The sequence below is a fragment of the Perca flavescens genome, chromosome 7 (assembly GCF_004354835.1).
Source record: "Perca flavescens isolate YP-PL-M2 chromosome 7, PFLA_1.0, whole genome shotgun sequence".
NCBI lineage: Eukaryota > Metazoa > Chordata > Actinopteri > Perciformes > Percidae > Perca > Perca flavescens.
In genome coordinates, this window is record NC_041337.1 from 21,525,790 (window position 1) to 21,550,846 (window position 25,057).

The following is a 25,057-nucleotide window of genomic DNA, read 5'->3' on the forward strand; positions in this document are numbered from 1 at the left end:
AACACAAAGTGTTGTACCCTGCCCTAATTATAACCTGAATGTGACGCTCTGCTGCAGGCTGCCGTTTTTAGCAAAAAAGCTACAGATGTCCACTGTACACTACCTACAGTTAGCGACAATCTGGTGAACATAGTGAAGCATTTAGCAGCTAAAGAGACATACATACATACATATATACACACACACACACATACACATATACATATATATATATATATATATATATATATATTTAAAATTGAATAACTATGTTCTGTGAGAATACTGTAACAGCTTAATGGGTTGTGATCAACTACAGGCTTCTTTATATTTTATAGCTCAACTTTGCCATCTGTTGGAGAAAAATAAGAATGATTCTTAAAGAGGACAATATATCCTGTGAATACTCAGCAAAAGTGTTTAATAAGCACATTGTTAATATTTATTATGTTAATTAATACCTTGAACTAATTGTTGGGTCTATACTGAAAATTATGTGTGGTAAATCATTTGAAAACCGCAGTTCTAGGTTCTTACATGAGCTTACGTCACCCTCTGGCGTTTGAAAAGTTTCATCTTCAGGTCTAAGTACTTTTTGGGAAAGCAAGAGACAGCACACATCTCAGAGTATTTACTGTAATTAAATTGAAAGACATCTCACAGAGCAACCCATATGACAAAATACTGTACAGTCGTCTATAAAATCATCTATCATTAACATAAAATGCACTTCAAAAATTGTAAAACTGATACTGGCATAGAATACAGTTTAACAAATGAATTATACTTTTGTAATGGTGTTTTGTTAAACTGCCATTTTTGGAAACCGTAGTTTTTCATTTAATTTCATTTATTTGTATAGCACAAGTAAACACAACAGAAGTTGACCACTGTGCTTCACATGACAAGAGTCAGGAAAGATAATAGAATAAAACATCCTTCATACAGCAGAAAACATAAATAAAAATAAGAAATTAGAGAAATGCACGCTCCAAGAGATACAATTTTAGTTTGAGTTTAAACACTTATAAAGAGGACAGCGATCTCAAGGAGACGGGGAGGCTATTCCACAGCCTAGGACCAACAACAGCGAAGGCACGGTCCCCTCTTGACTTTAGACACGAGCGTGGCTGGGACAGATTATAGTTGCATAGTTTTGGATAAAAGCATCTGCTAAATGAATGGAAACAAACCATCCTAAACACAATCTCCATTAAATGCACACATACTGAAACCTTATTTACAAATGTCTAAAGCTTTCTTTCTGACAAAAACATGTCTGGTCTTGCCTTTGGTCATTTCATATGAATGCTTTCAGATGTTGAGGTCAAAATGTCAGCCAAATTAACTGGCAAGAAGCAAAGCAACTGCTATTAAAATTAAACCTTTTCCATGTCCATTCAATGAAGAGAATGTACGTACGTAATGCAGATATGCAACAGCACATCAAATATTTGACAAATTCCTTAAAGGACTGAGGTCTCTGAAGAATCAGATGGGTCGGTGTAATTCAATTTCTTCTCACTGGCTGCCGCCTCCATCTTGACGTATTTACGCAGATATCGGATGGCTGACAGAGCACTTACATTCGCCAGCAGAACTGTGTGAGAATACAAATTAAAAGTGAGTCATCACGTTACTCGTTACTCGCAAGACACAACATTGAATTTTTCTATTCCTATAAAGATTTAAAAATTTACTGGGAGTAATTTTATAGCCACAGAATAACATTAACGGTCAGTCTTTACAGTCCTTAAAAAGCTGAAATTAACTGATTTTGATATAAAATTCTGTTACATTAATGCTACATATTAACACACATACCAGCCTTCCAGGTATCTCCAACTTGTGGGTTTGCAGTCTTCAGCACCCACGAAGCAAATGCAATACAAACCAGACACATGTCTGACTGTCTGAGAGGCAGGAGGGAGGCATCCAACCCTTCAAAGAAAGTGACAGAGTATTAGGGCTGTCCTTGACTAAAGAAATTCTTAGTCGACTAACACTTATAGGATTTTGTCGACTAATCGATTAGTTGATTTAAATGACAGAGCTGTGCGCTTTGAGAGGTGGTTAAGACTAGAAAAGCACAATATAAATGTAGTTAACCATCTGTAAAACTGAGTTTCTCCACAATTAATCCTGCAAAAGCACCACTTTAAATCTTGTGTTTACCATAAATGTGCTCAGAAGTTTCTTGGAAATAAGTAATTAAGCATGAATAAGCATAAAAAATGACTAATCGACTAAAGAAATCTTAGTAATTAATCGACTAAGAGGTGGCAGCCCTACAGAGTATTATAGAAAAGATCTTGAATTATTAAGTGTGTCACATAAAATGACAATAACCATCCACAGATGAGTCCAGTGAGAGATCAGGGGTATTATATTTGGCACCAACACACCAACAGCTGAGTACAAGCCCCAAATAACATGTTTAGACTTCCTGTTCTGTCACTGTGACACTGTCAAATCCCAGTATCTTCACAGATTACTGTTGTACTAATATATAAGGCTGCTTGATGCTACTGACGTGAAATTATGACTTGAGTGGCCTTAAAGATAATCCTCACGGGCAACTGCTGAACATTAGGTGCCATATCAGTAGCGTGCAAGTTATTAACTTACAGCTCAGTGGAAGTTTAAGAAGAGGGATTTACATATACAGTACATAAAGACTCCTCAAGTTGAGGTATTTTCATTTTCTTTCACAGCCAAACAAACTAGAGCGCTCTACTGAGAGCTTAGAGAGGACACTCATTGAGTGAAGTCAAGTTATCACGTACAGCCACTCCTCTTGGTTTTCACCACTAGCCTACGTGCCTTCAGTCCAGTCAGTGTCCTCTGACAGTTGAGGTAATGCCTGAAATGTAACAGCTGACTGAGTGGATAACATATTGTACATTACAACAACTGTCTACGTGCGAGGAAAACACAAAGAGCTTGACGGAAAGAGGTTGAATAACACATTCAAAGAGGTTGAATGTGTTATTTAAAAAAAAAAACATTCAATCTTATCAAATAAAAATAAATTCTAAGTTTGAAATTCTTTATTATAAAATAAAAAATAATTATTTTATAAATTTTATAAAATATTTTTTTTTTTTAAATCCAGCAGTGAAATATGTACACGTTTGATTAAAAAAAAAGTATATGCATTATATAATTAGAGCGAGGCCTATCTGTGTGATAGACCGGCAGCCTCCCTGGTTTCACAAAGATACTGTTCTGTTAGACTGGTCTATACTTAAACCATTATTTACTTTGTTCTTAGAATCATCTAAATTCAATTCAGAGGTGTTTAACAATTGCTAATTCGAAGGCTACATTTACATTAATACGTTTTGGTTTAAAAACAAATATCTTTTGCTACGTTTACACCTCACACTCACTGGTGTTTCAGAGCCCCTAAACCCGAGAAATTTGAAAACACTTCTGACCCTAACGTTTTGCCGCCTGACTGGTTCATGACGTCTCGTTCTCTGAGACTAAGCCACTAACGTTACCATGGCAACTACCAGCAACGGGCGGAGTGTACATGCTGCCTCCTGTTTACCCCGGCACGTACATGTATACCATGTATAGCCAGTATACGAGAATGTTGATTAGATACGCGGTTTGGGCGTGTTAGTTTAAACGGAGATTAGTTCTTTTACTGGAGCTAAAAACACTTTTGTGCACGGAGATCACTTTTGGCTCAAAACTCCACTTAGCACATAGCCTAAAGTAAATGTAGCCTAAAAAGTTGAACTTAACTAAGAACTGAGTTTCCATGGTAAAAATCCACATCACCTGTTGACTACTGAATCAAAATATTTTGTGGTTTGCTTACACGGTTTAAAAACATTTAAACATCTGATATTCCTTCACTTATAACTGCATAAAACATCATTCACATGGTTCCAATACATCTTAATCTCTGCAACGTGTTTAAGATTTGTGAAAATTATGAATTTAAAATAGCTCTGAAGTCTGACTATCTTTCTAAAATCAGACCCTTTGACGTGTTTGGATCATAATTTTGACAAATGTGTGTGGATTGTTTTCTTGTTAAACAGATGGTTTGTTTTATACACATGTCTAATGTTTATTGTATAACCTTGCCTGAACCTGAGCATTCACGATCATGATCGCCGCAATCATGTCCCTTGTCTTCCCCTGTATCAGTAGATCAATGACCCAACACGGTGGCCGCATACTGCTGAATGTAGAAATACATATCTGAATAAATCACTATTGTTAGGCTGAGTGTCGTCGGTAATTAATCAACCTGTTATTAATAACCAACTGTTCAATCTATAAGCTGAGATTTAGTTGGAGACAACAGTCTGATGCTGCTAAACTGTTAGCTAAAGCTAATGTTAGCTATCCATCAGTAGTAACTGTCACCAGCATCATTTACCACACCAACTGACAATATTCACTTTTCTTATGAGCCTCATATATCAGTGCGAAAGTCTCGATTAACCCGCTACACAACAGCTGTTTCTCTCCTGATGTGACAGCCTGATTCTTCCCTCTCATAGGGAGCCTCTGTGATGCTGGTCTGGAGCCAAAGCCCATCTTTCAGGATATATTTTAGGAAAAATTGAAGACCGGGGTTTTTGGATGTATTGTTGGTGCAACAAACTACTCCGCAACCTTTTAGTTATTAATTAAAAACGGTTTGTTTAAAGTAAAAGTTTGGAGCGATTTACATTTCCTCCGTCGTTACACTGTTGTCGTCTATGGGCAACGCAGGATTGTTTTCCCCTAAGTGGGGGCGTGAAGCTGTTCAGGGACATTCTATGACGTTGCGCCGGTTGTCCGTATGGGCAGATGGAGCGGAGACACAGACACTTTCTTTTGGAAGCTATTCTACATTTGAATTTCAGACTGTGAAAATTGAATCAGTAAATAATCCCCTAGTCTGTGTCTTGGAATATAGGCCTCCCAAGAAAGAGAAAAGCTTTTTAACTGAGTTCTCCGACCTCTTCTCTCATATTGTTCCTTTAAATGATAGACTGTTAATTTTAGGTGATTTTAATATTCATGTATGTTGTCCAGGTAAACAATCTGATACATACCTTTTTCAGCATATTAACAAAGCCACTCATTTACTAGGGCATACTCTTGACCTTATTATGTCCTATGGGTTCTCTATTGATAAACTTGATGTTGAGGATGCATATTTTTTCCACCACAAGCCTATTGTATTCAATGCCACCTTATGTAGTCCTCTGTGTATTGCCAAAACCCCTGGCCATGACTCCCATTACATAAACTCTCACTGCAGTTCAGCTTGCTGAAGCCTATCAAAGAAACGCTATCACAGACTCAATTTCCTCTGCTGCTGAGCTTCTTTTGAGCCTGATAAAATAATTTCTGGATGCTGTATCCCCCCTCAAATATAGACATCCCAAACTTAAATCTCACCAGTGGCTGGAAGAGTCAACCGGTGCTCTTCAGCAGGCTTGTCGGAAAGCGGAGCAGTAATGGAAGAAAAATCACCTCTCAGTTTCCTGTGAAATATTTAAAAACTGTCTGGCTAATTTTCAAACTGCAGCCCAAAAAGCCAGGGCTAAATATTTTTCTGAGATAATCATTAAACACTCATAAAGACACATAAAGTCCAGTTCAGCACAATAACTTCTGCTCTCAATCCTCGTACCTCCCATGCTATTGAACCATCCACAGACATTTGTGAGAAGTTCCTGAATTTTTTTACAGAAACAATTGAGACGATTAGATCTCAGTTCTGTCCTCTTCCCCCTGACATCCAGCCAAATGGCTCGGGGGGGCCTGTCCACCTTTTATCAATTTGAACCGGTTTCACTGTCTGGGTTGGGGGACATAGTTATGCATATGGAATCTACTACGTCCCCACATGATGTTGTGCCCTCACATATTATAAAGGATACATTTCATATAATTGACCATATCATAAATTCCTGTTTAGCCACTGCCATTGTCCCTGCATGTTTTAAACATGAAACTGTTCAGCCATTCTTAAAGAATCATAACCTTGATGTCAAATGTTTAAACAACTTCCGGCCCATCTCAAAACTGCCATTCATTTAAAAAAATATTGGAAAGAATTGTCCTGATACAACTACAACCTTTTTTAGATACCAATGAGATCCTTGACCGATTTAAATCCAGGTTCAAAGCCTGGCACAGCACGGAAACAGCTCTGTTAAAAGTAACAAATAATCTGTTACTCTCTGCTGACTCTGGGGAAATGCCATCCTCATTTTACTAGATCTAAGTGCAGCCTTTGACACTGTGGACCATGACATCCTTTTGACATGTCTTGAACTGTAGGTTGATATTACAGGTATAGCTTTAAATTGGTTTAAGTCATATCTCAGTTTCAGGACATTCTCAGTAGCATTAGGTCAGTTTTCCTCATCCACTGCCCCTGTCACCTATGGTGTCCCTCAAGGCTCCATCCTGGGTCCAGTTTCTTTTCTGCATGCATGCTCCCCCTGGGAAACATTATTAGAAAATAAAATATCTCCTGTCATTTCTACACTGATGACTCACAGCTGTATCTGCCGCTGAAATCTAGAGACTCCCTACAGCCACTCCTAAATTGTCTTGAAGACATTAAAAGGTGAGATGGCAAACAACTTCAGCTGAACGACAACAAAACTAAAATAATTATCTTTGGTCCCTCTAAGTCCAAAAGTCAACTCACCAGTATGCTAGGTCACCTCACCCCATATGTAAAGTCACATGCAAAAAATCTTGGTATCATATTTAACTCCGTACTCTGTCTCAACAAACAAATCAGCTCTGTTGTTAAAAATAGTTACTATCAGTTAAGAACCACTTCCAAACTCAAGCCAATTCAGCCTGGACTATTGCAATTCCCTTTATTTCGGCCTTCCCCAGTCTTCATTAAGTCGCCTACAGATGGTCCAAAATGCAGCTGAAAGGATGTTGACTGGTACTAAAAAAATTGAGCACATCACCTACAGTGCGAGCCTCTCTTCGCTCGCTCCCCGTTGACTGTAGAATCCAGTTTAAGACCCTGTTGATTGCCTTCAAGGCTCTCAATGGTCAGGCACCATCTTATATCACAGATCTTATTCAAAGGTACTCAAGGTCTCTAAAGCTGCTTACACGTATAGCCGACGGCCGACCGTTGACAGAAAAGCCAGTCGAAATGATCAGTCTCCCCGTGTTGGTCCAAAAAGTGCCACAGAACACACCAAAAAGACAAGACGAGCATCTCTATAACAGAAGGCGGCGCTAATCAGTATTGTACGAATGCGTCACATGGGTTTGTTTTCTCCAGAAAAAAATTCAAAACCAGACTGTCATGGCGGCCATTCAGAATACAATCTCATATTGTACTAAAATAGTTCACTGAAACATGTTTCTGAAAACATTTTAAGCGAGAAATAGGCCATGCAGTTGCTGAATCTGTCTTCATTTCAGCTCAACAAAGGTCAGTTTAAAAGATTTTGGTCAGATTTTGAGAGACTCTAGTCACCTCATTCCGCTCGCCATTTCCAGAGAGGGGGTTGTAGCCGATTCTGTGGTCTGTCCTGGGACCAGTGGTCTCTGGCAGGGACCAGCACTGTTAGCTGGTCAGAGATCACAATCTTTTTTCTATAAAATTCACTATATCAGATATATTATGATTATTATTGTTGTTATTATTATTGGTAATGGATCCGTGTGGTCAGGACCAGCTAGTCTCTGGCACGGACCAGTGGTCTCTGGCAGGGACCAGTGGTCTCTGGCAGGGACCAGTGGTCACAACCACTAGGGGCGCTAGAGACACTGGTCACGACCAGCTCCTCAGTGGTCTTCCCTGTGGTCCCTGTGGTCTGTGAAGCGGCTTTAGTATTGTCAAACCCTTCCCGTCGTTTTGGCAGCACTGTTAGCTGGATACATTTCAGAGATCACAATCTTTTGTCTATAAAATACACTATATCATATATATTATGATTATTATTTTTATTATTATTGATAATGGAGATCCGTGTGGTCAGGACCAGCTGGTCTCTGGCACGGACCAGTGGTCACAACCACTAGGGGCGCTAGAGACACTGGTTGCAACCAGTGGCACAGTGGTCATTACCAGCATCTTACTGGCACAAAGGGCACTAAAATTACTGGTCCTGACCACCTCCTCTGTGATCTGTTCTGTTCTTTGGGCCAGTTGAGTGATCTGTGGAGTGTTTATTTTTAATACAACTTTTCACGTTTCTCAAAGTGTGAGCAGAGTCGCCTAATGTGAGAAGCCATAATCGTTTGTCTATCCAATGCTACTGATCACTATTATTAATAAAAATCATAATAACAATGATTAAATTATTATGATTAGTCGTAGTTGTATGAGTAGTACTATCGACTATGCAGGTCCACGTCTTCCTGACTGGTTTAAACTTTACCAATGTGTTGCATTTTAAAAGCTTGTCACATTACCCTTTGTATCAAATCTTGATCTAGAAACTAAAGTCAAATACATGTAGTGGAGGAAAAAATGTAGAGTTGACTGACAAAGCAACATCAAATTAAATACAAAAATATAAAAGTTCAATTAAAAATTCAACTTAAGTAGCCTACAGTACAGTAACAAAAGTAACCGTCGAATCATCTTGATTGATCCAGCACCTGATCACCTGATCGTTCAAAGGATTTTTTCTGGATAAAATCTGGAAAACCCTCAAATCTCACCAGGATGTCAATTGTGGACTGCATAATAGAAAACATTTAAGTTCATGACAACATAGGAAAAAATAAACAAGGATGAGGACAGATTATAAACATAAAATAATGGGTTGGAATTATATAGAACTTTTCTATATATATATATATATAAAGAGATGCTATTTTCTGATTGGCCAATGGGTCCTGATAGGGCCTCTTGTGGCTTTATAAGCTTCTTTTTCTTCATTTGGGGCTTATATTCAATGACATTTCAGTTAGGCTATAGTCAAAGACACAGAAGATGGCTCAAATCTAAAAAGAGTCTGATCACATAAGCATATCTCGACGAATAACAATAAAAACAATAAAAGTCAAAGATTACTTACACAGATCGTTGGAATGTGCCTGGGAATCCAAGGAATCCAAGCAAAGTTAATCCTAGACCATATTTTCCCCCCTTTGTGATTTTAGAATGAGCATACGGCGTAATAATCATGTTTTTACGGCTGCTAAAATTGACAATACTTTCAAACAGTGGGACAGTATGGGCCTTTTAACATGTAAAGATTTTTTCCTAAATAACATCTTTCTCAGTTTCACTGACTTGGTCAGTAAATTCAACATCACTAAATCCATTTTTTTCAGATATCTTCAGGTTCGTCATTTCATTTAAACACACATCTCATAATTTTGTCAATTGCCTGAGCACTCTGACCTGGAGAATATACTGCAGAACCCTCTAACCTTTAGAGGCCAAATCTCTAACATATAATTCAATTATGTTCAGTTCAGTTAAGTCACTTTATTATCCCAAATGGGAAACTTGATATGCAGTTAGAAGTGAAAGATAAAAAGAAACACATTCAAGCCACATACAAATAGAGGCAACAATACAAGACATGAGTACAAAAAAGATTTCCTGTGTAATACACACAACAGAATTTATCACCACTGGAACAATCTCTAAAAACAAAACAAGTACTACATTACATGTGCAAATTAAGCTGAGTTATTGCACATGGGACAAAGGAGTTTTTACCCCTACTGGTCTTAAACCGAGGTACTCTAAATCTGCGACCTGATGGGAGTATTACAAACTCTACAACTACTACTACTACAAAGAGTGAAGGGGGTGGTTTATAGATATAGACCGGGCCTTGCGAAGAACTTGCTGGTCAAAGATAACCATCAAGGGGGACTGTGAAAACACCTTACCAGCCACCTTTACAATATGGCTTAGGTGGTTTTTGTCTCTGATATTAAGGTTACCGTACCAAGCAATCATGGCAAACATAAGAACTGATTCAATAAAAGATTTATAAAATAAGGACATCATTTTCCATTCTACATTAAGTGTTTAACTTCTAAGGAAGTACAAACGTTGCTGTCCCTTCTTACAGACTGCATCACTATTCACATCAAACTTCAGGTTTTTATCAATGACAGTTCCCAGATACTTGTACTGTTCAACAAACTCAATTTCAGTTCCCTTAATGAAAGTCTTAGATGGTGGGAGGAATACTTTCCTAAAATCAATGACCATATCCTTGGTTTTTGTGGAGTTTAATTGGAGAAAGGCCTCATCACACCATTGGACAAACTCATCCACAACTGGCCCATGCTCAGATTCATCTTTACGGAGCAGGCTAATGATGACCGTATCATCAGCAAACTTCAGAATGTGCCTGTTCTCATGCTGGCTTTTACAGTCATTGGTGTAAAGAATGTACAGCAACGGGGACAGGACATAGCCCTGAGGAGAGCCAGTGGAAGAGGAGCGCTGTTCTGAAAGCCATTAACCCTAACCCTCTGAGATCTACATGTTAAAAAATCTGCAATCCAGCCGACAAAATTTACATCAAAATTAAAATAGGTATGCAGTTTCGAAGCTAAAATATGTGGTTGAATAGTATTATAAGCTGATGAAAAATCCATAAATAAAAGTCTGGCATGAGTGCCAGGACCTTCCAGGTGCTTATACAGAAAGTTAGGCATCTTCTACCCCGATCCCTGCTCTATATGCAAACTGCATGGGGTCTAAAGCCTCCTCCACCATAGTTATCAGTTCCATTTTGACCAGCCTTTCAAATGACTTCATGACCAGTGAAGTCAATGCCACTGGTCTAAGGTCATTTAGCACCTTAGGGGTTCCACTTTTAGCCACCGCAACAACATTGGACTCCTTCCATAACTTTGGGACCCTTCACTGCTCCAGAGATATCCTAAATATTTTACAGAACACATCACAAAGCTGTTCTGAACAGTGCTTTAGCAATCTTCCTGTAATAGAATCAGGCCCCATACTCTTATTTTTCTTAACTCTCTGAAACTCTGCCTTAACATCATGGGCATCAAACATCTGGCTTGGCTTTGTGGAAGAGGAATACTCTTTGCATATTTCTCTAAGTTGCTCTGTGAAGTCATGAGTCTCAAATCTCACTTTACAGTATATCCATGGATCCTATCAAAGCAAAATGGGAAGAAGAGTTAGGGACAAATATATCAGATGCTATATGGGACAGAGCTCTAAGCTGGGTGAATGCAACCTCTTCTTGTGCACGTTTGAATTTGATTCAGTTTAAAGTTCTTCACCGTATGCACTACAGTAAGGTTAAACTGGCCAAAATATACTCTGACATGGACGACATCTGTGAAAGATGTAGAATGGACAGAGCAGATTTACTTCACGTGTTTTGGTCATGTTCCAGGTTGAGAGAGTTCTGGGCTTCAATATTTGAGGTCTTAAATGAAGCCTTTGATTTAGATCTACAACCTAGCCCTACAATGGCCGTGTTTGGGGTAAAAGGGGGTGATATTGTAAGGTCCAATGGGAAGGAAAATGTTGTTGCTTTTGTCACCTTAATAGCACGACGGAGAATACTACAAAAACATCTACACCACCAAAAGCCTCCACATGGCTTTCTGATATTATGATGTTTCTAAAAATAGAAAAAATCAAATACTTTCTTAGAGGATTAACCAGAACATTTTACAAAAACTGGGATCCTTTACTGGCTTACTTTGAAAGACTTACTACACGTCCCTCTTAATAACTGCTAAGATTTGTGAAGCACACTGATTACACTATTTGCTATCATGAGTAATAGAAGAAAGGTGTTTTTATTATTTTTTGTTTCTTTAGCTTTCCTTTCCTCAAGGGTTTGTTGTGGGTGGGATGGGGTTAATTGAAAGAGGTCTTGTTATTGACATTGTAATGTTGCACTTTATCTTCTCTAAAGCAATAAAAATACTCACACCTGGCATCAAAATTGGAAATGGCTTCTTATTGGCCAGGAACTGAATCACCAACAGTTTACTTCATTTCATTAGTTTAAAGGCAGTGGCCATGTAGGCATGGCATGATCGAAAAACCAATTGAAAATTAATCTTCAATTCTCAATGGAAGACACGGACCTGCATAGTCGATAGTACTACTCATACAACTACGACTAATAATAATAATTTAATCATTGTTATTTTGATTTTTATTAATAATAGTGATCAATAGCATTGGATAGACAAACTATTATGGCTTCTCACATTAGGCGACTCTGCTCACACTTTGAGAAACGTGAAAAGTTGTATTAAAAATAAACACTCCACAGATCACTCAACTGGCCCAAAGAACAGAACAGATCACAGAGGAGGAGACCAGCTGGTCCTGACCATACGGATCTCCATTATCAATAATAATAACAATAATAATCATAATATATATGATATAGTGTATTTTATAGACAAAAGATTGTGATCTCTGACATTTATCCAGCTAACAGTGCTGCCAAAACGACAGGAAGGGTTTGACAATACTAAAGCCGCTTCACAGACCACAGGGACCACAGGGAAGACCACTGAGGAGCTGGTCGCGACCAGTGTCTCTAGCGCCCCTAGTGGTTGTGACCACTGGTCCCTGCCAGAGACCACTGGTCCGTGCCAGAGACTAGCTGGTCCTGACCACACGAATCCATTACCAATAATAATAACAACAATAATAATCATAATATATCTGATATAGTGAATTTTATAGAAAAAAAGATTATGATCTCTGACATTTATCCAGCTAACAGTGCTGCCAAAACGACAGGAAGGTTTTGACAATACTAAAGCCGCTTCACAGACCACAGGGACCACAGGGAAGACCACTGAGGAGCTGGTCGCGACCAGTGTCTCTAGCGCCCCTAGTGGTTGTGACCACTGGTCCCTGCCAAAGACCAGCTGGTCCTGACCACACAGATCTCCATTATCAATAATAATTTACAATCATAATCATAATATATATGATATAGTGTATTTTATAGACAAAATATTGTGATCTCTGACATTTATCCAGCTAACAGTGCTGCCAAAACAACAGGAAAGGGGAGAAAATACTAAAGCCGCTTCACAGACCACAGGGACCACAGGGAAGACCACTGAGGAGCTGGTCGCAACCAGTGTCTCTAGCGCTCCTAGTGGTTGTGACCACTGGTCCCAGGACAGACCACAGAATCAGCTACAACCCCTGCTGCATTTTCGGGTGAGTCCCGACTGCCCTGCCGCTGACTGAACATGTCCGGTTGGCCAAAATGAACGCCGACAGCCCCCCAGACTGACGACGGCGCGGGACACACTGAACAGATTCGAGTCACTGACCTCGCCAGACTGTCCAGCGGCCGATAATCTCCTTGGTGTGTCAGCACCTTTAGATCTGAGGACAAATCTCTCCTCTACGTCCCCCATCACAACTCAAACTAAAAGGTGACAGAGCCTTTGCAGTTGCTGCTCCACGACTGTGGAACCAGCTGCCTTTAGATATCAGATGTGCTCCCTCAATTTCTGTTTTTAAATCTAGGCTAAAGACACATTTTTACTCTAAAAACACACTAATCGCTCATTCTGTTAGGTCTATAATTCTGTATTTCTAAATTGCTGCTTGTTGCCGTTGGGATGCTTTTTTGTAGGTGTGTTTTGTTTCTACTTTTTATTTTTACATTTCAATGTTTTTAATACAGCTCTTGGTACTTCTTTGTGCAGCACTTTGGTCAGCTTAAGCTGTGTTTAAATGTGCTCTAGAAATAAACTTTACTTACTTACTTACAACCAACATTTTATGTTTCTTAACTGCTCATGAAGACAATGAAAAAGCATTGCACTATAAGAATGTAGCAGAACCAGAGATATCATCTTTATTATTACACACATTCTTCTTCCTTGTCAAAACCTGGCGCCTACAATGCTGACAGTTTGGTCTTCAGCCCCAACCGACTCAAGTGATATTGAACAATTTATCAGATTTCGTGCAGCTCTTTCTAGAGACACAAAAGCACAGGACTTTCACCCAGGAGAGCCGGGATCGCGTCCCGCGTGTGGCGTCTATCAACCAGTTTTTAAAAGATTATTTTTTGGGGCATTTTAGGCCTTTATTTCCACAGGACAGATGAAGACATGGAAGGGGGGAGAGAGGGGGAATGACATGCAGCAAAGGGCCGCAGGTCGGAGTCAAACCGCTGCATTGAGGAGTAAACCTCTGTATATGTGCGTTTCTTTCCTATACCCAACCGTTTGTTTTCCTAAGTGTGTGACGTTGGTCATCGCCGTGTTTTTTTTTTTTTTTTGTGTTACTAAAGCCTTTCCCAATGTTCTTTTCCTAAACCCAACCTTTTTTAATTGTTGCTTTACACACGTGTGACGTTGTTCTCTGTATACAGCGTAGACATACACGTGGATAGCTCAAAATGTGTTTAGATAAAACGTCATTAGGTTTTAGGAAAGTGACGTGTAGGTTTACGCAAAGTCATGATGCCATGTTGGAAATTGGACTTACTTGGATTTGAAACAGTCGTCTCTAAGTCCTCGTATCTGAAAGGCCGCTGTGCTATTTGTTTGTAGATCCTGTCCTCCAGGTGGTACAAAAGTGGATCAGGAAACATCATGTCTTGATTTCCCAGAGTATTTATAGGATGAACTGTCCTTACAAGGGATCTGCCACTTTGCCTCACAGGTCCATGAAACAGAGGGTTCTTTAGAGTCTGCTTCTGGACTGTAGATCCAGTCAAACTAATATTTCTGAAGGAGAGTGTGGTTTTCCAAAATAGTCTGAGGTCGCCATCTGTGAAGAAATTCTCATATATGTCTGTAGAACTCTGAGATGCGCTTGATGTACGGCTGAACCTGGTCACCACCCTCACAGGACTGCAGATATCTTCTTCATCAGATTCAACTGAAGAATCATCAGAAGAAGAGGATGCAAAGAAGTGATCATAAGCCTCAGGGAACTGTAGATTTCTATTAGCTGAGCGAGAGTAGGAAAAGATAGGAACCTGCTTGTCTTTGGTCTGATCGTCTGCTTTGATGAGGGGGTAGAAGAAGCTTTCTGTATCAAACTCTGAGAAAAAATGATCATAAGTTTCAGGGACAGAATTTCCATCAGTGTAGCAGGTGGTTATGTTATCTCTTGCTGATTGGCTGGGAATTGATTGCTTTCCACCAAAGAGATACTGAAACATATCTGTGAGAGAGATTCTGTAACGGTCTGTTGAAAATGAAGCTAAAGAGTCCACGTCTTTGTCATGCTCAGGCATGTGTCCATCAGTAAAATACTCTTCTTTTTGTATTTGTCCTTGGTCTAAGGTTTCTAAAGTTTGACCTTTCCTAGTGTATCTGAACGATTCCAGGGCATGTAGATTGTACACACTCACATTTTTTGAAATCTTTCTGAGGCACGTTTGAGCACCTCCAGGGAGGACCGGTTGAGAAATATCCCTAACAGATGTTGACATCATATTCTCAGGGTAAATATCAGCACCTAAACTCCTCCACATAGCACCTCTTGAAGAGGAAGAATCAACTGACATAACAGAACCTGAACTTGATTCTACATAATTAGGATTGCTGGACGTGTCTTCATTGGTTTGTTCAGACTTGGACTCATCCAGTTGAGTAAAAACACCTGAATCCGTCATAGCAAACATGTTGGTCTCCTCACTTTCCTGTAAAGGTGGGAGAAGGCTGGATGAAGCAGCTTTGCTGATCATTTGTAAACCCAGAATATCATTTATTGTCAGCTTCTCCATCTCATTCCAAAAAGAAGACATAGCAAAGACTGAATATTTTGAAACTGGTGCCTTTTCAGGTTCACATTCTTCTTTATATGCTGTAATGACGTCTTCTGCTTTGACCACTAAATCACATTTTGAATCTGTTGTGTCATTTGACACAGGCTGGCTTTTGGATTCAGATGTGCCATCTCTTTCCTCATGTTTTGCCAGTATTAGTGACGTTTCTTCTGCTTGACTTATAGGATCATTTTGATTGACAGATAAACAACAACTTCCTGACATGTCTGATAGTGAGGAGGCAGATTCTGTGTCCAGAGTGCAGCAGGATGATACTGATGTAATATATGAAGGACTTGAGAGTAAGTCCTCAGACATGGGCGATTTGGTTTCTCTCTGACTTTTGCCCGTTAGATTAATTTCACCAGATTGAAAGGGATTCCCACTTTGAAAAGCCATTGTTTGTGATGCTGCTAATTTAGTTCTCTCATCTGTTGTGTTTTTCTTTGACAAAACATCAAACTTGGATAATGTGTGAAGCACCAGAGGATGTTCTATTTGCTGTGCTGTAATATTTATATCTAAACTGGAAGGACTTTTAACCAGACAGCGTTTATCAGGCAATGCATTGCTGGTATGTAATGTTAATTTAGCACAGCCCACTTGACTGGAAATCTCCTCCATGAATGGACAGGCTCTTGTTTTGAATTGCTTGGGTTGAGTGTCAGAACTGCTTGCAGACAGAGGAAAATTAGTCTTTTCCAGTGGAGATCTATATTGGTCCCTGTCTTGACAGTCAATTTCCAGCTGTTGTTGGGGCTCAGCCTCTCTTTGACACAGTGTGTGGTTGTCTCTGCCACAATTTCCAGCCTCTACAGCCAGGACCGACTTAGCAGGGGATAGTTTGTCATTTTGGCTGACTTCCATTGCGGGATCATATGAATCTGCACTTGGTAAAATACTTATTGATTTGACCTCTGCTGTAAAAGATTCTGGATTTTGATCATTTTTGCAACAAATGATAGAATGATTAAGACTTGATGATTGGAGACACCCTGAATGAGTGTCCTTTCTTCCGCAGTTTGCCATTTCTGTGGCCAGGTCTGATTGATCAATTACAGCATCAGTAATTGAAACTGGCAACCCAGTGGATTCTTCTACATGTAATTTGCTGCATGGCTGTAAATTTGTTGCCACAATATCACTATTGTTTGGCGCTGACATTGCACTGTTATCAGTGTGACTCAGCAGGGTTACTGACCCATCATTAGTTGCATTATTTTCAGCCGAGCCTGTTGCTTTACACCTTTCCTTTCTGACTATGCTCTCTGGTAAATATTTGTATTGACTCTCACTTGGAGGACTGTAGTGAGAAAGATAATTTACTTTGATATCCTTAGCAGATATCTTCACTGGGAGATTGCTGGTCGCTGAATATGTAGTTAAAGAGGACATACATTTTTGTTGTTGTTCGTTTAAATAGGATACATTAACATCCTCAAAAAAACACAGACCAGTTCCTCCTCTCCATGCATATTGTTCTTCCTCTGAGTCACTCTGCTTGACTAAAACCTGCCTCTCATGCACACTCTCAGCTGGCTCAAAACTGAGTCGTCTCTTCTTCCTTCTCTTTCTTTTGATAGAGGCTGTTGGAGAAGATTCTTGGCTCACTGTTTTGTTTGTGCAGGTTGTGTCTGATTGTAATAGATCAGGGTTTTGATCTTCTTTTCTTTTAACATGCGTCACCATTTCTGGATTACACAGTGAATCTGTGCTAAAATTTTTACACTGCTTAACATAATCCAGAGGTGTGCACGTTTCAACCTTCATCACTTTGTCAGTGTGAGGTGTTGTTTCTGAGCCAACAAACCCCTCCAGTGAGTCTTGAGACTGACTGAACGGTGTTGTTTCATTTACTCTGGTTTCTGTGCAGGATTCCTCTCTGATAAAAAACCTTGTTTCAGGGTAAGCTAATGTATTAGTCTTGAACACTAAGTTACTGGCTGCAGGTTCAGGGGAAATGTTGGAACCAGACAGGTTTTTTTTCATTGTGTTTATGTTGCTGATGGTGTCGACAGGCTCCGCGGTCTCTTTGCCAACTGCTGTTTCACCGCTGGCAGGCAGAGAGTTTAATTTGGGGATGTTCTTTGGCAAAGAACTGCTGCTGGCTTGTTGCCCATCACTACACGGCTCCTCCTCCAGTATTACCTCTCTGTTTTTTCCATTTCTCACTTGGCTTGACTCAGTAAGCCTCTCAGCCTCTGTAAGATCTTTCAGCGTTTCAAAGAATATATTGACAGACTGCAGGTGTATATCCTCCTCACTGCCCGAGAGCACGCTCTCCATTCCACCTACGACGTGTTTGCTGCAGCAGCACTCCACAGGAGAGCCCTCACAGTCTGGGGGGCCATCGATGGGGTGGTCAGCCTCTGATAAGCCTGCTGTTAGGTCGGCTTTCTTAACCCTCTTAGCGCGAATGGACCTTGTATCATCAATGTCACTCATCCCCGAATCATCCACAACTGCTAATGAAGGAGGAAGCAGGTTACACTCCTCACATTCCGCAAAGAAGCACTCCCAGTCACGGTCACAGATCTCCACACTGAATTCAAAGTCTTCCATTTTGACTTAGAGGTTGCAATATAACCTGGAATATCAATCAAAAGAGCAATATTTCAAAAGTAATCACTGGTAAAAATATTTTCTCTTTCAGGTAATTTTAGCTTCATAAATTTAAAGCTTTTTTCAGAATAAAAGCTAAAGAAACATATTGTAAGCATGAATACCAACAACCTAAGATGCCACAAGATAACTAAATTGAACAGACTAATACATCTACATGTATTTCTGCAATTAAGAAAAAACAATCATGCAGATTTTATATTATTTATATAGTTAAATAATACAACAACAACTTGTTATTATATTTCTAGCAATATGATCTAATCTAATCTGATCATAGAAATATCTTTAGGGCAGCAACAGAAAACTAGCCAATAAACTGAAAATAGAATTTGTTAAATAGAATTTAAATATCTAGAAGTATAGCAACTAGCAAGTATTTTCTCTGTACGTCTGTCTGCCTATGTACTTTTTTCTTACCTGTCCTGCTTCAGCTTTGACCCTGGTCTACAGGAGATGAAGGTCTAGGAAGTCTGCCGTCTCAGCAGCACTAGGTTGCGTGTCCTCTGGTGTGCCCCATGATTTGATAAATATAGAGCACCACTTCTGATCACGTAGTAGACGTAACGTTCTAACAGCAGCCATCTCCAACAGAGGTATAAAGTTTCAGAACTTTAAATAGACTCTCCACTAGGAAACTGCTTAACTGGATACTTTGGATATTTTGGATGTTATTATTGTTTGATTTGGTACATACGTATAGCTGAAATCTGTAATACAATTGATCTAGTTGATATTTGTTTTAGGTTTTTTTTTTTTTTAAATTAATTTTATATTTGCTGGTTCCAACAACAGTCAGGTCCTCAGCAGATATGAGGGTCATGTGAAGTGTGTGTCAGTCAGCTGATACCTCACTGCTATGATGTCATGGGGTGACAGGGGATCTGAATGTTTCGCTGCAGGAGGCCAGAACGATCAGGGAATGAGACTGGATCTGTATCGAGTGAGGCTCATGTGACTGACCTTAACCTAAATTACAGAAATACAGACATTTTTTAATGAAATCATTAACATAATTTGAGAAAAAGAAAAATAGTTCTACTTTCATAAAACTCTCAAAATGGATTTATAAGTTGTAATTAATTGCTTCATTAATTGTTAAAGTCCCCCTTCAGTCCAAATATTATTTTTTTTAAATCCTCACTTTACTTTGAGATTTGACCGTCATTGTGTAAAATGATGTAGGAGTCTGACACTAGAAGACTGTTTTCACATTCATCTGCTGAAGGGGGAAGGTTTCTCTGTGCTCATCTAAAATGTCTGACATTTTTAAGAGTTTAACACGTGTATGTACGAGAATCAGTTTGTGACAATAAGTTTGGAAGTGTAATGTTGAAACTTGTCAAGCTGTTAAAGGAGAACTCCGGGCAATTTTTACGTTAATCTTGATCGCTATAAATTTAAAGAGTACTGTCGATAGCACAAAAAAACAAAAACAGAATCGGTCCTAGCAAACTGGAGTTGCTGCAGCTAATGCCCATAGCTCCCAGTTAGCTAAAACAGCAGTTTTGGGGGCATATTCTAAAGAGTGCCTTTGTGCCTCTTAACAGACACAAAATGCAATTATAATGTCTGTGCAACTTGAACAGGGCTCTTACGCGACAACAAGATGCGTTTTCAACTCCGACATCCTGCCGCTAGCTTGTCCTGCTAGCTGCCAGCTGCCGTCCGGAAGTGTGTTCAGCCAGGCTTCGATGATAATCATCACACAGCAGTTCCGTGTGTATTTGTAGCTCATCTATTGTGTGTGACATGGATCTGGCGATGGGGAGTAAGAGTCTTGGCAGTGGCGATTTGTGTGGTAGTTTCCTTATCCGGGCTAGCAGGGCCGACCAGCGTCCTTGCTTCTACTTCCTCCCTGTCTTCCTCGCCTGCGGCGGCCGACAACAATACAACGAGCGCCCGCTGGTCTGGTGGATCTCCTTCAGAGGACAGGTCATGCCTTTGTGGCGAAAAATTGTAGTTTAGTTCCCCCTCAAAAATAGGTAATTGAGCACTGTAGTGGTTATGAACATATCAGTGACTATGTAACTACATGGAAACGGGATAAATTATGTCTGTGGCTTGCACAGTAATAGCGTTACTGAAAGCTAGCTGTAGCTCGCGCTTGGAGCAGCCTGTTGCTGCCCCTCCGTCTGTCTTGTTCTTTCCAACTCTTGTGAGGCTAGTTCTTCGTCTGTATACTCAGGTTCAAATAAATAAGGACGACCATCAAACTCAAAAGCCTCTTCCATGTGTTCAATATCTTCCATATTCTCCATAGTTACGTTACTCCAAGCTTCTTCCCTTGTGAACACATCCGCTCTTCACTCTTCACACACTACGCTCTGATCTGCACGCTGCTATTTACATTTTTCCTGCTACAACTGAATTCCCAAGGGACTTCAGCGCGACACTACAGCTAGCCCGGCTCAGGAAACTACCAAACAAATCGCCACTGCCAAGACTCCTACTCACCAACGCCAGATCGATGTCACACACAATAGATGAGCTACAAATACACACGGAACTGCTGCGTGATCATTATTGCAAAAGCCTGGCTGAACGCAGACTCTCGGACGGCAGCTAGCAGGGCGAGCTAGCGGCAGGATGTCTGAGTTGAAAACACATCTTGTTGACACGTAAGAGCCCTATTCATGTTGCACAGGCATTTTAATTGCATTTTGTGTCTGTTAAGAGGCAAAACGGCACTCTTAAGTATATGCCCCCTTAACTTAAATGGGAGCTATGGGCCTTAGCTGCAGCAACTTCAGTTTGCTAGGACCGATTATTTTCATTTTTTTTGCTATCGACTGTACTCACAAATTTATAGTGATTAAAATTAACTTAAAATTGCCCGGTCTCCTTTAAACTATGGAAATTGAACCTGCGCAATACTTTGTATGAGTTTGATGACAGAACCAATGCTTAGGAATTATATATACACACAAAAGCAAATAATAACAATAAACCCACTATTAACTACATTATCTTAATGCAGTAGCATGTAAATAATGCACTACTCGCCATTATATTGAATCAACAGCCATGTGCAACCTAGCTAGCAGGTGAAGAACACAAACAACGAAATCACCAACTAACAATGAACGGACAACATAAGTTATACAATTTACAGTTGTCAAGATCGCACACACTCAATCTCCACTGGCTAGTTATACTCCGGACAGCGAGTCTCTTTTTCCTTTCTCTACTTTTTCCGCCTGCTGGTGCGCGATCCAACTCGTGGTGTGAAGCGCGTGTCCGCGCTATTCTCTGACATGCACTCTAACAATCATAGAAGTTTAGTTTGCAAAATATAATCACATTTTTTTTGTTGGATATTGGATGTGAAAAGAAGGAAATAGTTCTTCCATAACATTGCACTTTAGATATGTGAATTTTCCACACCAGGAGTAATTTATATAGTTCTATTTTATAGCGATCGATTATCTGTTCAAAAAATGTTCTATGTAAAATGTTCTATTAAAGAAAAGATAGAAAATAAATATTTGTGTGTGCTGTAAAGTGGTTAGAAAAAATTAAATCGGAATCAGCTAAAATCGGCATTGGCAGGTTAAACTCAATGAAAAATCGGAATCGGCCTAGAAAATCTAATCGTGCATCTCTAATATACACCACTCAAATGTATTTTCCTCCCCCCTCCCAATCTGGCAAACCAAACATTTTTCTTCTTAATGCATTAATACTAATCTATAAACAGTAAATACATTTTACTCTCCAAGCTATTAGTTCAGCCTCTAAACCCTTTTTAAAATATGCCAGCAACCAAAGGTAATGTATAACAGAATATTTCAAGCTTAAAAGCCTTTTAGAGTATGAACTTCTACGATCAAACTTCTGTGTTTTTTTTTAACTAGCCTATGCGTTCCTGCAGGTTTTGACTTCTTGTCTTGCTAGATTTTTTTTCCTCCTGTGCTTGATTTGAATTAGATAGATGAAATTTGAAGTGGATATATCTTCCTAATATGCACATTGTTGTGATTACAATTCAACTTTTAGTTTACAAATTAACATTCTGGTTTGCATTAGGAGACATTTAAACTCTTGGGTAGCTAAAATTATGGCACAGATGTTCGACTGAAAGTAGGGCTTATTTTCTGCTTGAATGTGAAATCAATCATTAGGGAGGGCGGCTTATCTGAGGAGGGTTTGAGCCTTTGTTTACAGCTATCAGTAAGACTTAGTAAGGACAATGTGATTACAGGGCCATCCTTGCTTTAAAAATGTCACTGACACTAAAAGATACAAAGATAACCTATCAGTCCTGATCTCATTATCAACTGTTAAACTATACTTAACAGATGCCTAATGTGCCTTAATTGCAGTTGAATGTATTGATTACCGATGATGGGGTCTTATTGGTAATTTAGAACAAACTATACCTCACATCGCTCTTTTTTTAATTAGCTATATACAGTGGTACATTTGGTAGATTCTTCACAATAAAAGTCTCAATTTTGCAGCATGTCAAGCTATTGGTATTGCAGAAATTAAGTGATTAAATTTGGGAAATTCTTGCATTTGTAAAGACACACCCATATTTGCCTTTACATTGTCACTCTACATTTGCATCTCACACTTTCACAGGCTGCTAATTTTCATCACTATAGATATGAGAAAACAGACCTAATTAGCCAAACCACAGCCTGGGCCAATGTGCCCAAGAGGGCTCTTTCAATTCATCAGCTGTGATAAAGGGAGACAAGCCAAGGCCTGCGTGGCTACTGCACCTGGGGCAGCGGGCCGTTTTGAGTGGGATTCTGTTTCCATCAACAGGATTAAGCTCTTATGAGTCAGTTCTTGGAGTTAAGATTGGAATCTGTTTGGGCTATTTCACGGTGGCTAAAGCAACAGAATTTCACCCTAATTGTTTACCATGTCAGCCCCGGCAATTCAGCGTCAATTAAACAAAGCCCAGTTAACAGACACATTCAGCACCAGCTCAGTGACATGATGTTTAAACAGAGCGGAGTTTGTATTTGGTCTCGTTACCAAGCATCCTTGGTTGGTGGCATCTTATGTGTCAAACAGGGGTGCAAAGTCTTAATTAAAAAACAACAGAAGACAAAGATTCCTTTTTTGGATCTTTGTGGAGTGTTTAAAAGGCATTCAGGCTTTTTAGCAATTTACAAATGCCACACATTTGATTTAGCCTCTCTAGGGCTTAACTGCTTGAAGAGTTAGAAAAGAGTTAAAAACAATGGGAGACAATGGGAGGAAATAAATTATATTACACAACATCAACGTGTAAAAGAGTTACTAATGATTAAAAACTAGACTGAGTTTAACAATATATTAGTAATCACACTCCATCTTAGTTAGTATTGTTTGAGAAGTAGAGTTAAGAGGATGTGACACAGCTTCTGCAATGTCTCTTTTTCAGTGAAAATGAGCTGCAGTATCAGAGACTAAATGGTGGGACATGGAGGGAGAAAAGTGTGTTCATCACATGGAAATATAATTGAAACAAATTGCATTTCAACATTTAAAAATGGGGAAATTAAAGCTATAGTGCGTAGTTTCTGTCGCCCCCATGGGGAATTCTGAGTAATGACAACAACACTATCGAGGCATCCACATGATGCAAGCCTTGGTGATCGCACCCCCACCCCTCCTCCACACAGTTGCTTACACAAAGGAATAAAAAAAAAACGTGATGGCCTCTTCAGAAGAGGTAACTGTCTTGTAATGGTTATGTCTTCTTTGTCTCCAAAGTGGAACCTAACAGATGTTCATTAATATAAAACAGTTGCGCACTATAACTTTAAGCTCTTAATTTCCCTTCTTTGAATATGATAAATGAATCCCTGCACATTAGCCTACTAAACCAATGACTTGCAATCTGATCATAAGGTTGGTGATCTATGACCAACTTGGTAATGAAATACTAGGCTAAAACTAACACAACTACTGGTATATTTTGGCTGTTTTCCTTTTTTAATCAGATCTGTTATGAGTTTAACATGGTGTTAAGGCAAATGATTTCAAAACGCACTTTTCTTCCAGGAACACTTTACACAGGCCTGATTGCTTGCACAAGTAGAATGCCCCTAAATGTGGCAATCGACTGTTTCACAATACCAGGAACTAGTCTAGTACCACATTTAAAATAGTCGCACCTGTGGCCTACTGGTTTATCCTCACAATGAATCAACTCAGCGCCTGCAGGCACTCAGGAGGATTATGCATCGTGACAATGGTGAGATCAGGCGCACTAACAAAACGTTAATGCCTCACCTCAAACCGGCAACACAGCAGTATCAGTGCTCGAGCTGTTTGAGGGTCATGATGTCAACATCCACCAAGTCGACCCTGCAGAATTTAGACTGCACCTCCTGGCTACTGTAACATGACTAGTGCGCCCCTTTTTAAATAAAAAATAACCCAGGTCGGTTCATTTTTCCTGATCACTGACACAGGCCTCGTTAGAGCGCTGTTAACGTTAATGGAGGGCATGAGCCTGGTTGCAATGTAAGAAACTGCCTCGTGTCATAAAACACTATGTTGCATAACATTTGACTAGGAACAGCAAACACGTTACACATATGCTTAGGGTCGCTACTGTCTGGAAAAAAAATAAATAAATTGAACTCACTGAGTTGTTATTGTGATTGTTTCCCGTGGGACGACCTCAACAACTCCGATGCAGGAGTGCAGTATCTCCTTTCAAACACAAGATGGCGACCACCGCCAACCTAACCGAGTATCTATGCCGA

At 39.6% G+C, this 25,057-nt stretch overlaps 1 protein-coding gene across 1 annotated transcript; it reads right to left on the minus strand.

Moving 5' to 3' along the window:
• Positions 1-984: 984 nt before the first annotated feature.
• On the minus strand, positions 985-18,851 carry perm1a (PPARGC1 and ESRR induced regulator, muscle 1a). The gene is made up of 4 exons (XM_028583164.1): positions 18,762-18,851; positions 14,429-18,306; positions 1,804-1,920; positions 985-1,579 (listed from the first exon to the last, which is right to left on the minus strand). Exons 2-4 carry the CDS (start codon positions 18,279-18,281, stop codon positions 1,446-1,448), a joined length of 4,104 nt encoding a protein of 1,367 aa, XP_028438965.1. The 5' UTR covers positions 18,282-18,306; positions 18,762-18,851; the 3' UTR covers positions 985-1,445.
• Positions 18,852-25,057: the final 6,206 nt, after the last annotated feature.

What these genes read in the sequence shown, in the direction of transcription:
- perm1a (XM_028583164.1), bottom strand. Translation starts at nt 18,281, where the DNA reads ATGGAAGACTTTGAATTCAGTGTGGAGATCTGTGACCGTGACTGGGAG. An exon ending in GACGACTGTTTCAAATCCAA is followed by an intron (nt 1,921 to 14,428) that starts GTAAGTCCAATT and finishes CTTTCTTTGAAG; the next exon opens with GGTTGGATGCCTCCCTCCTG. An exon ending in TGGAGATACCTGGAAGGCTG is followed by an intron (nt 1,580 to 1,803) that starts GTATGTGTGTTA and finishes ATTCTCACACAG; the next exon opens with TTCTGCTGGCGAATGTAAGT.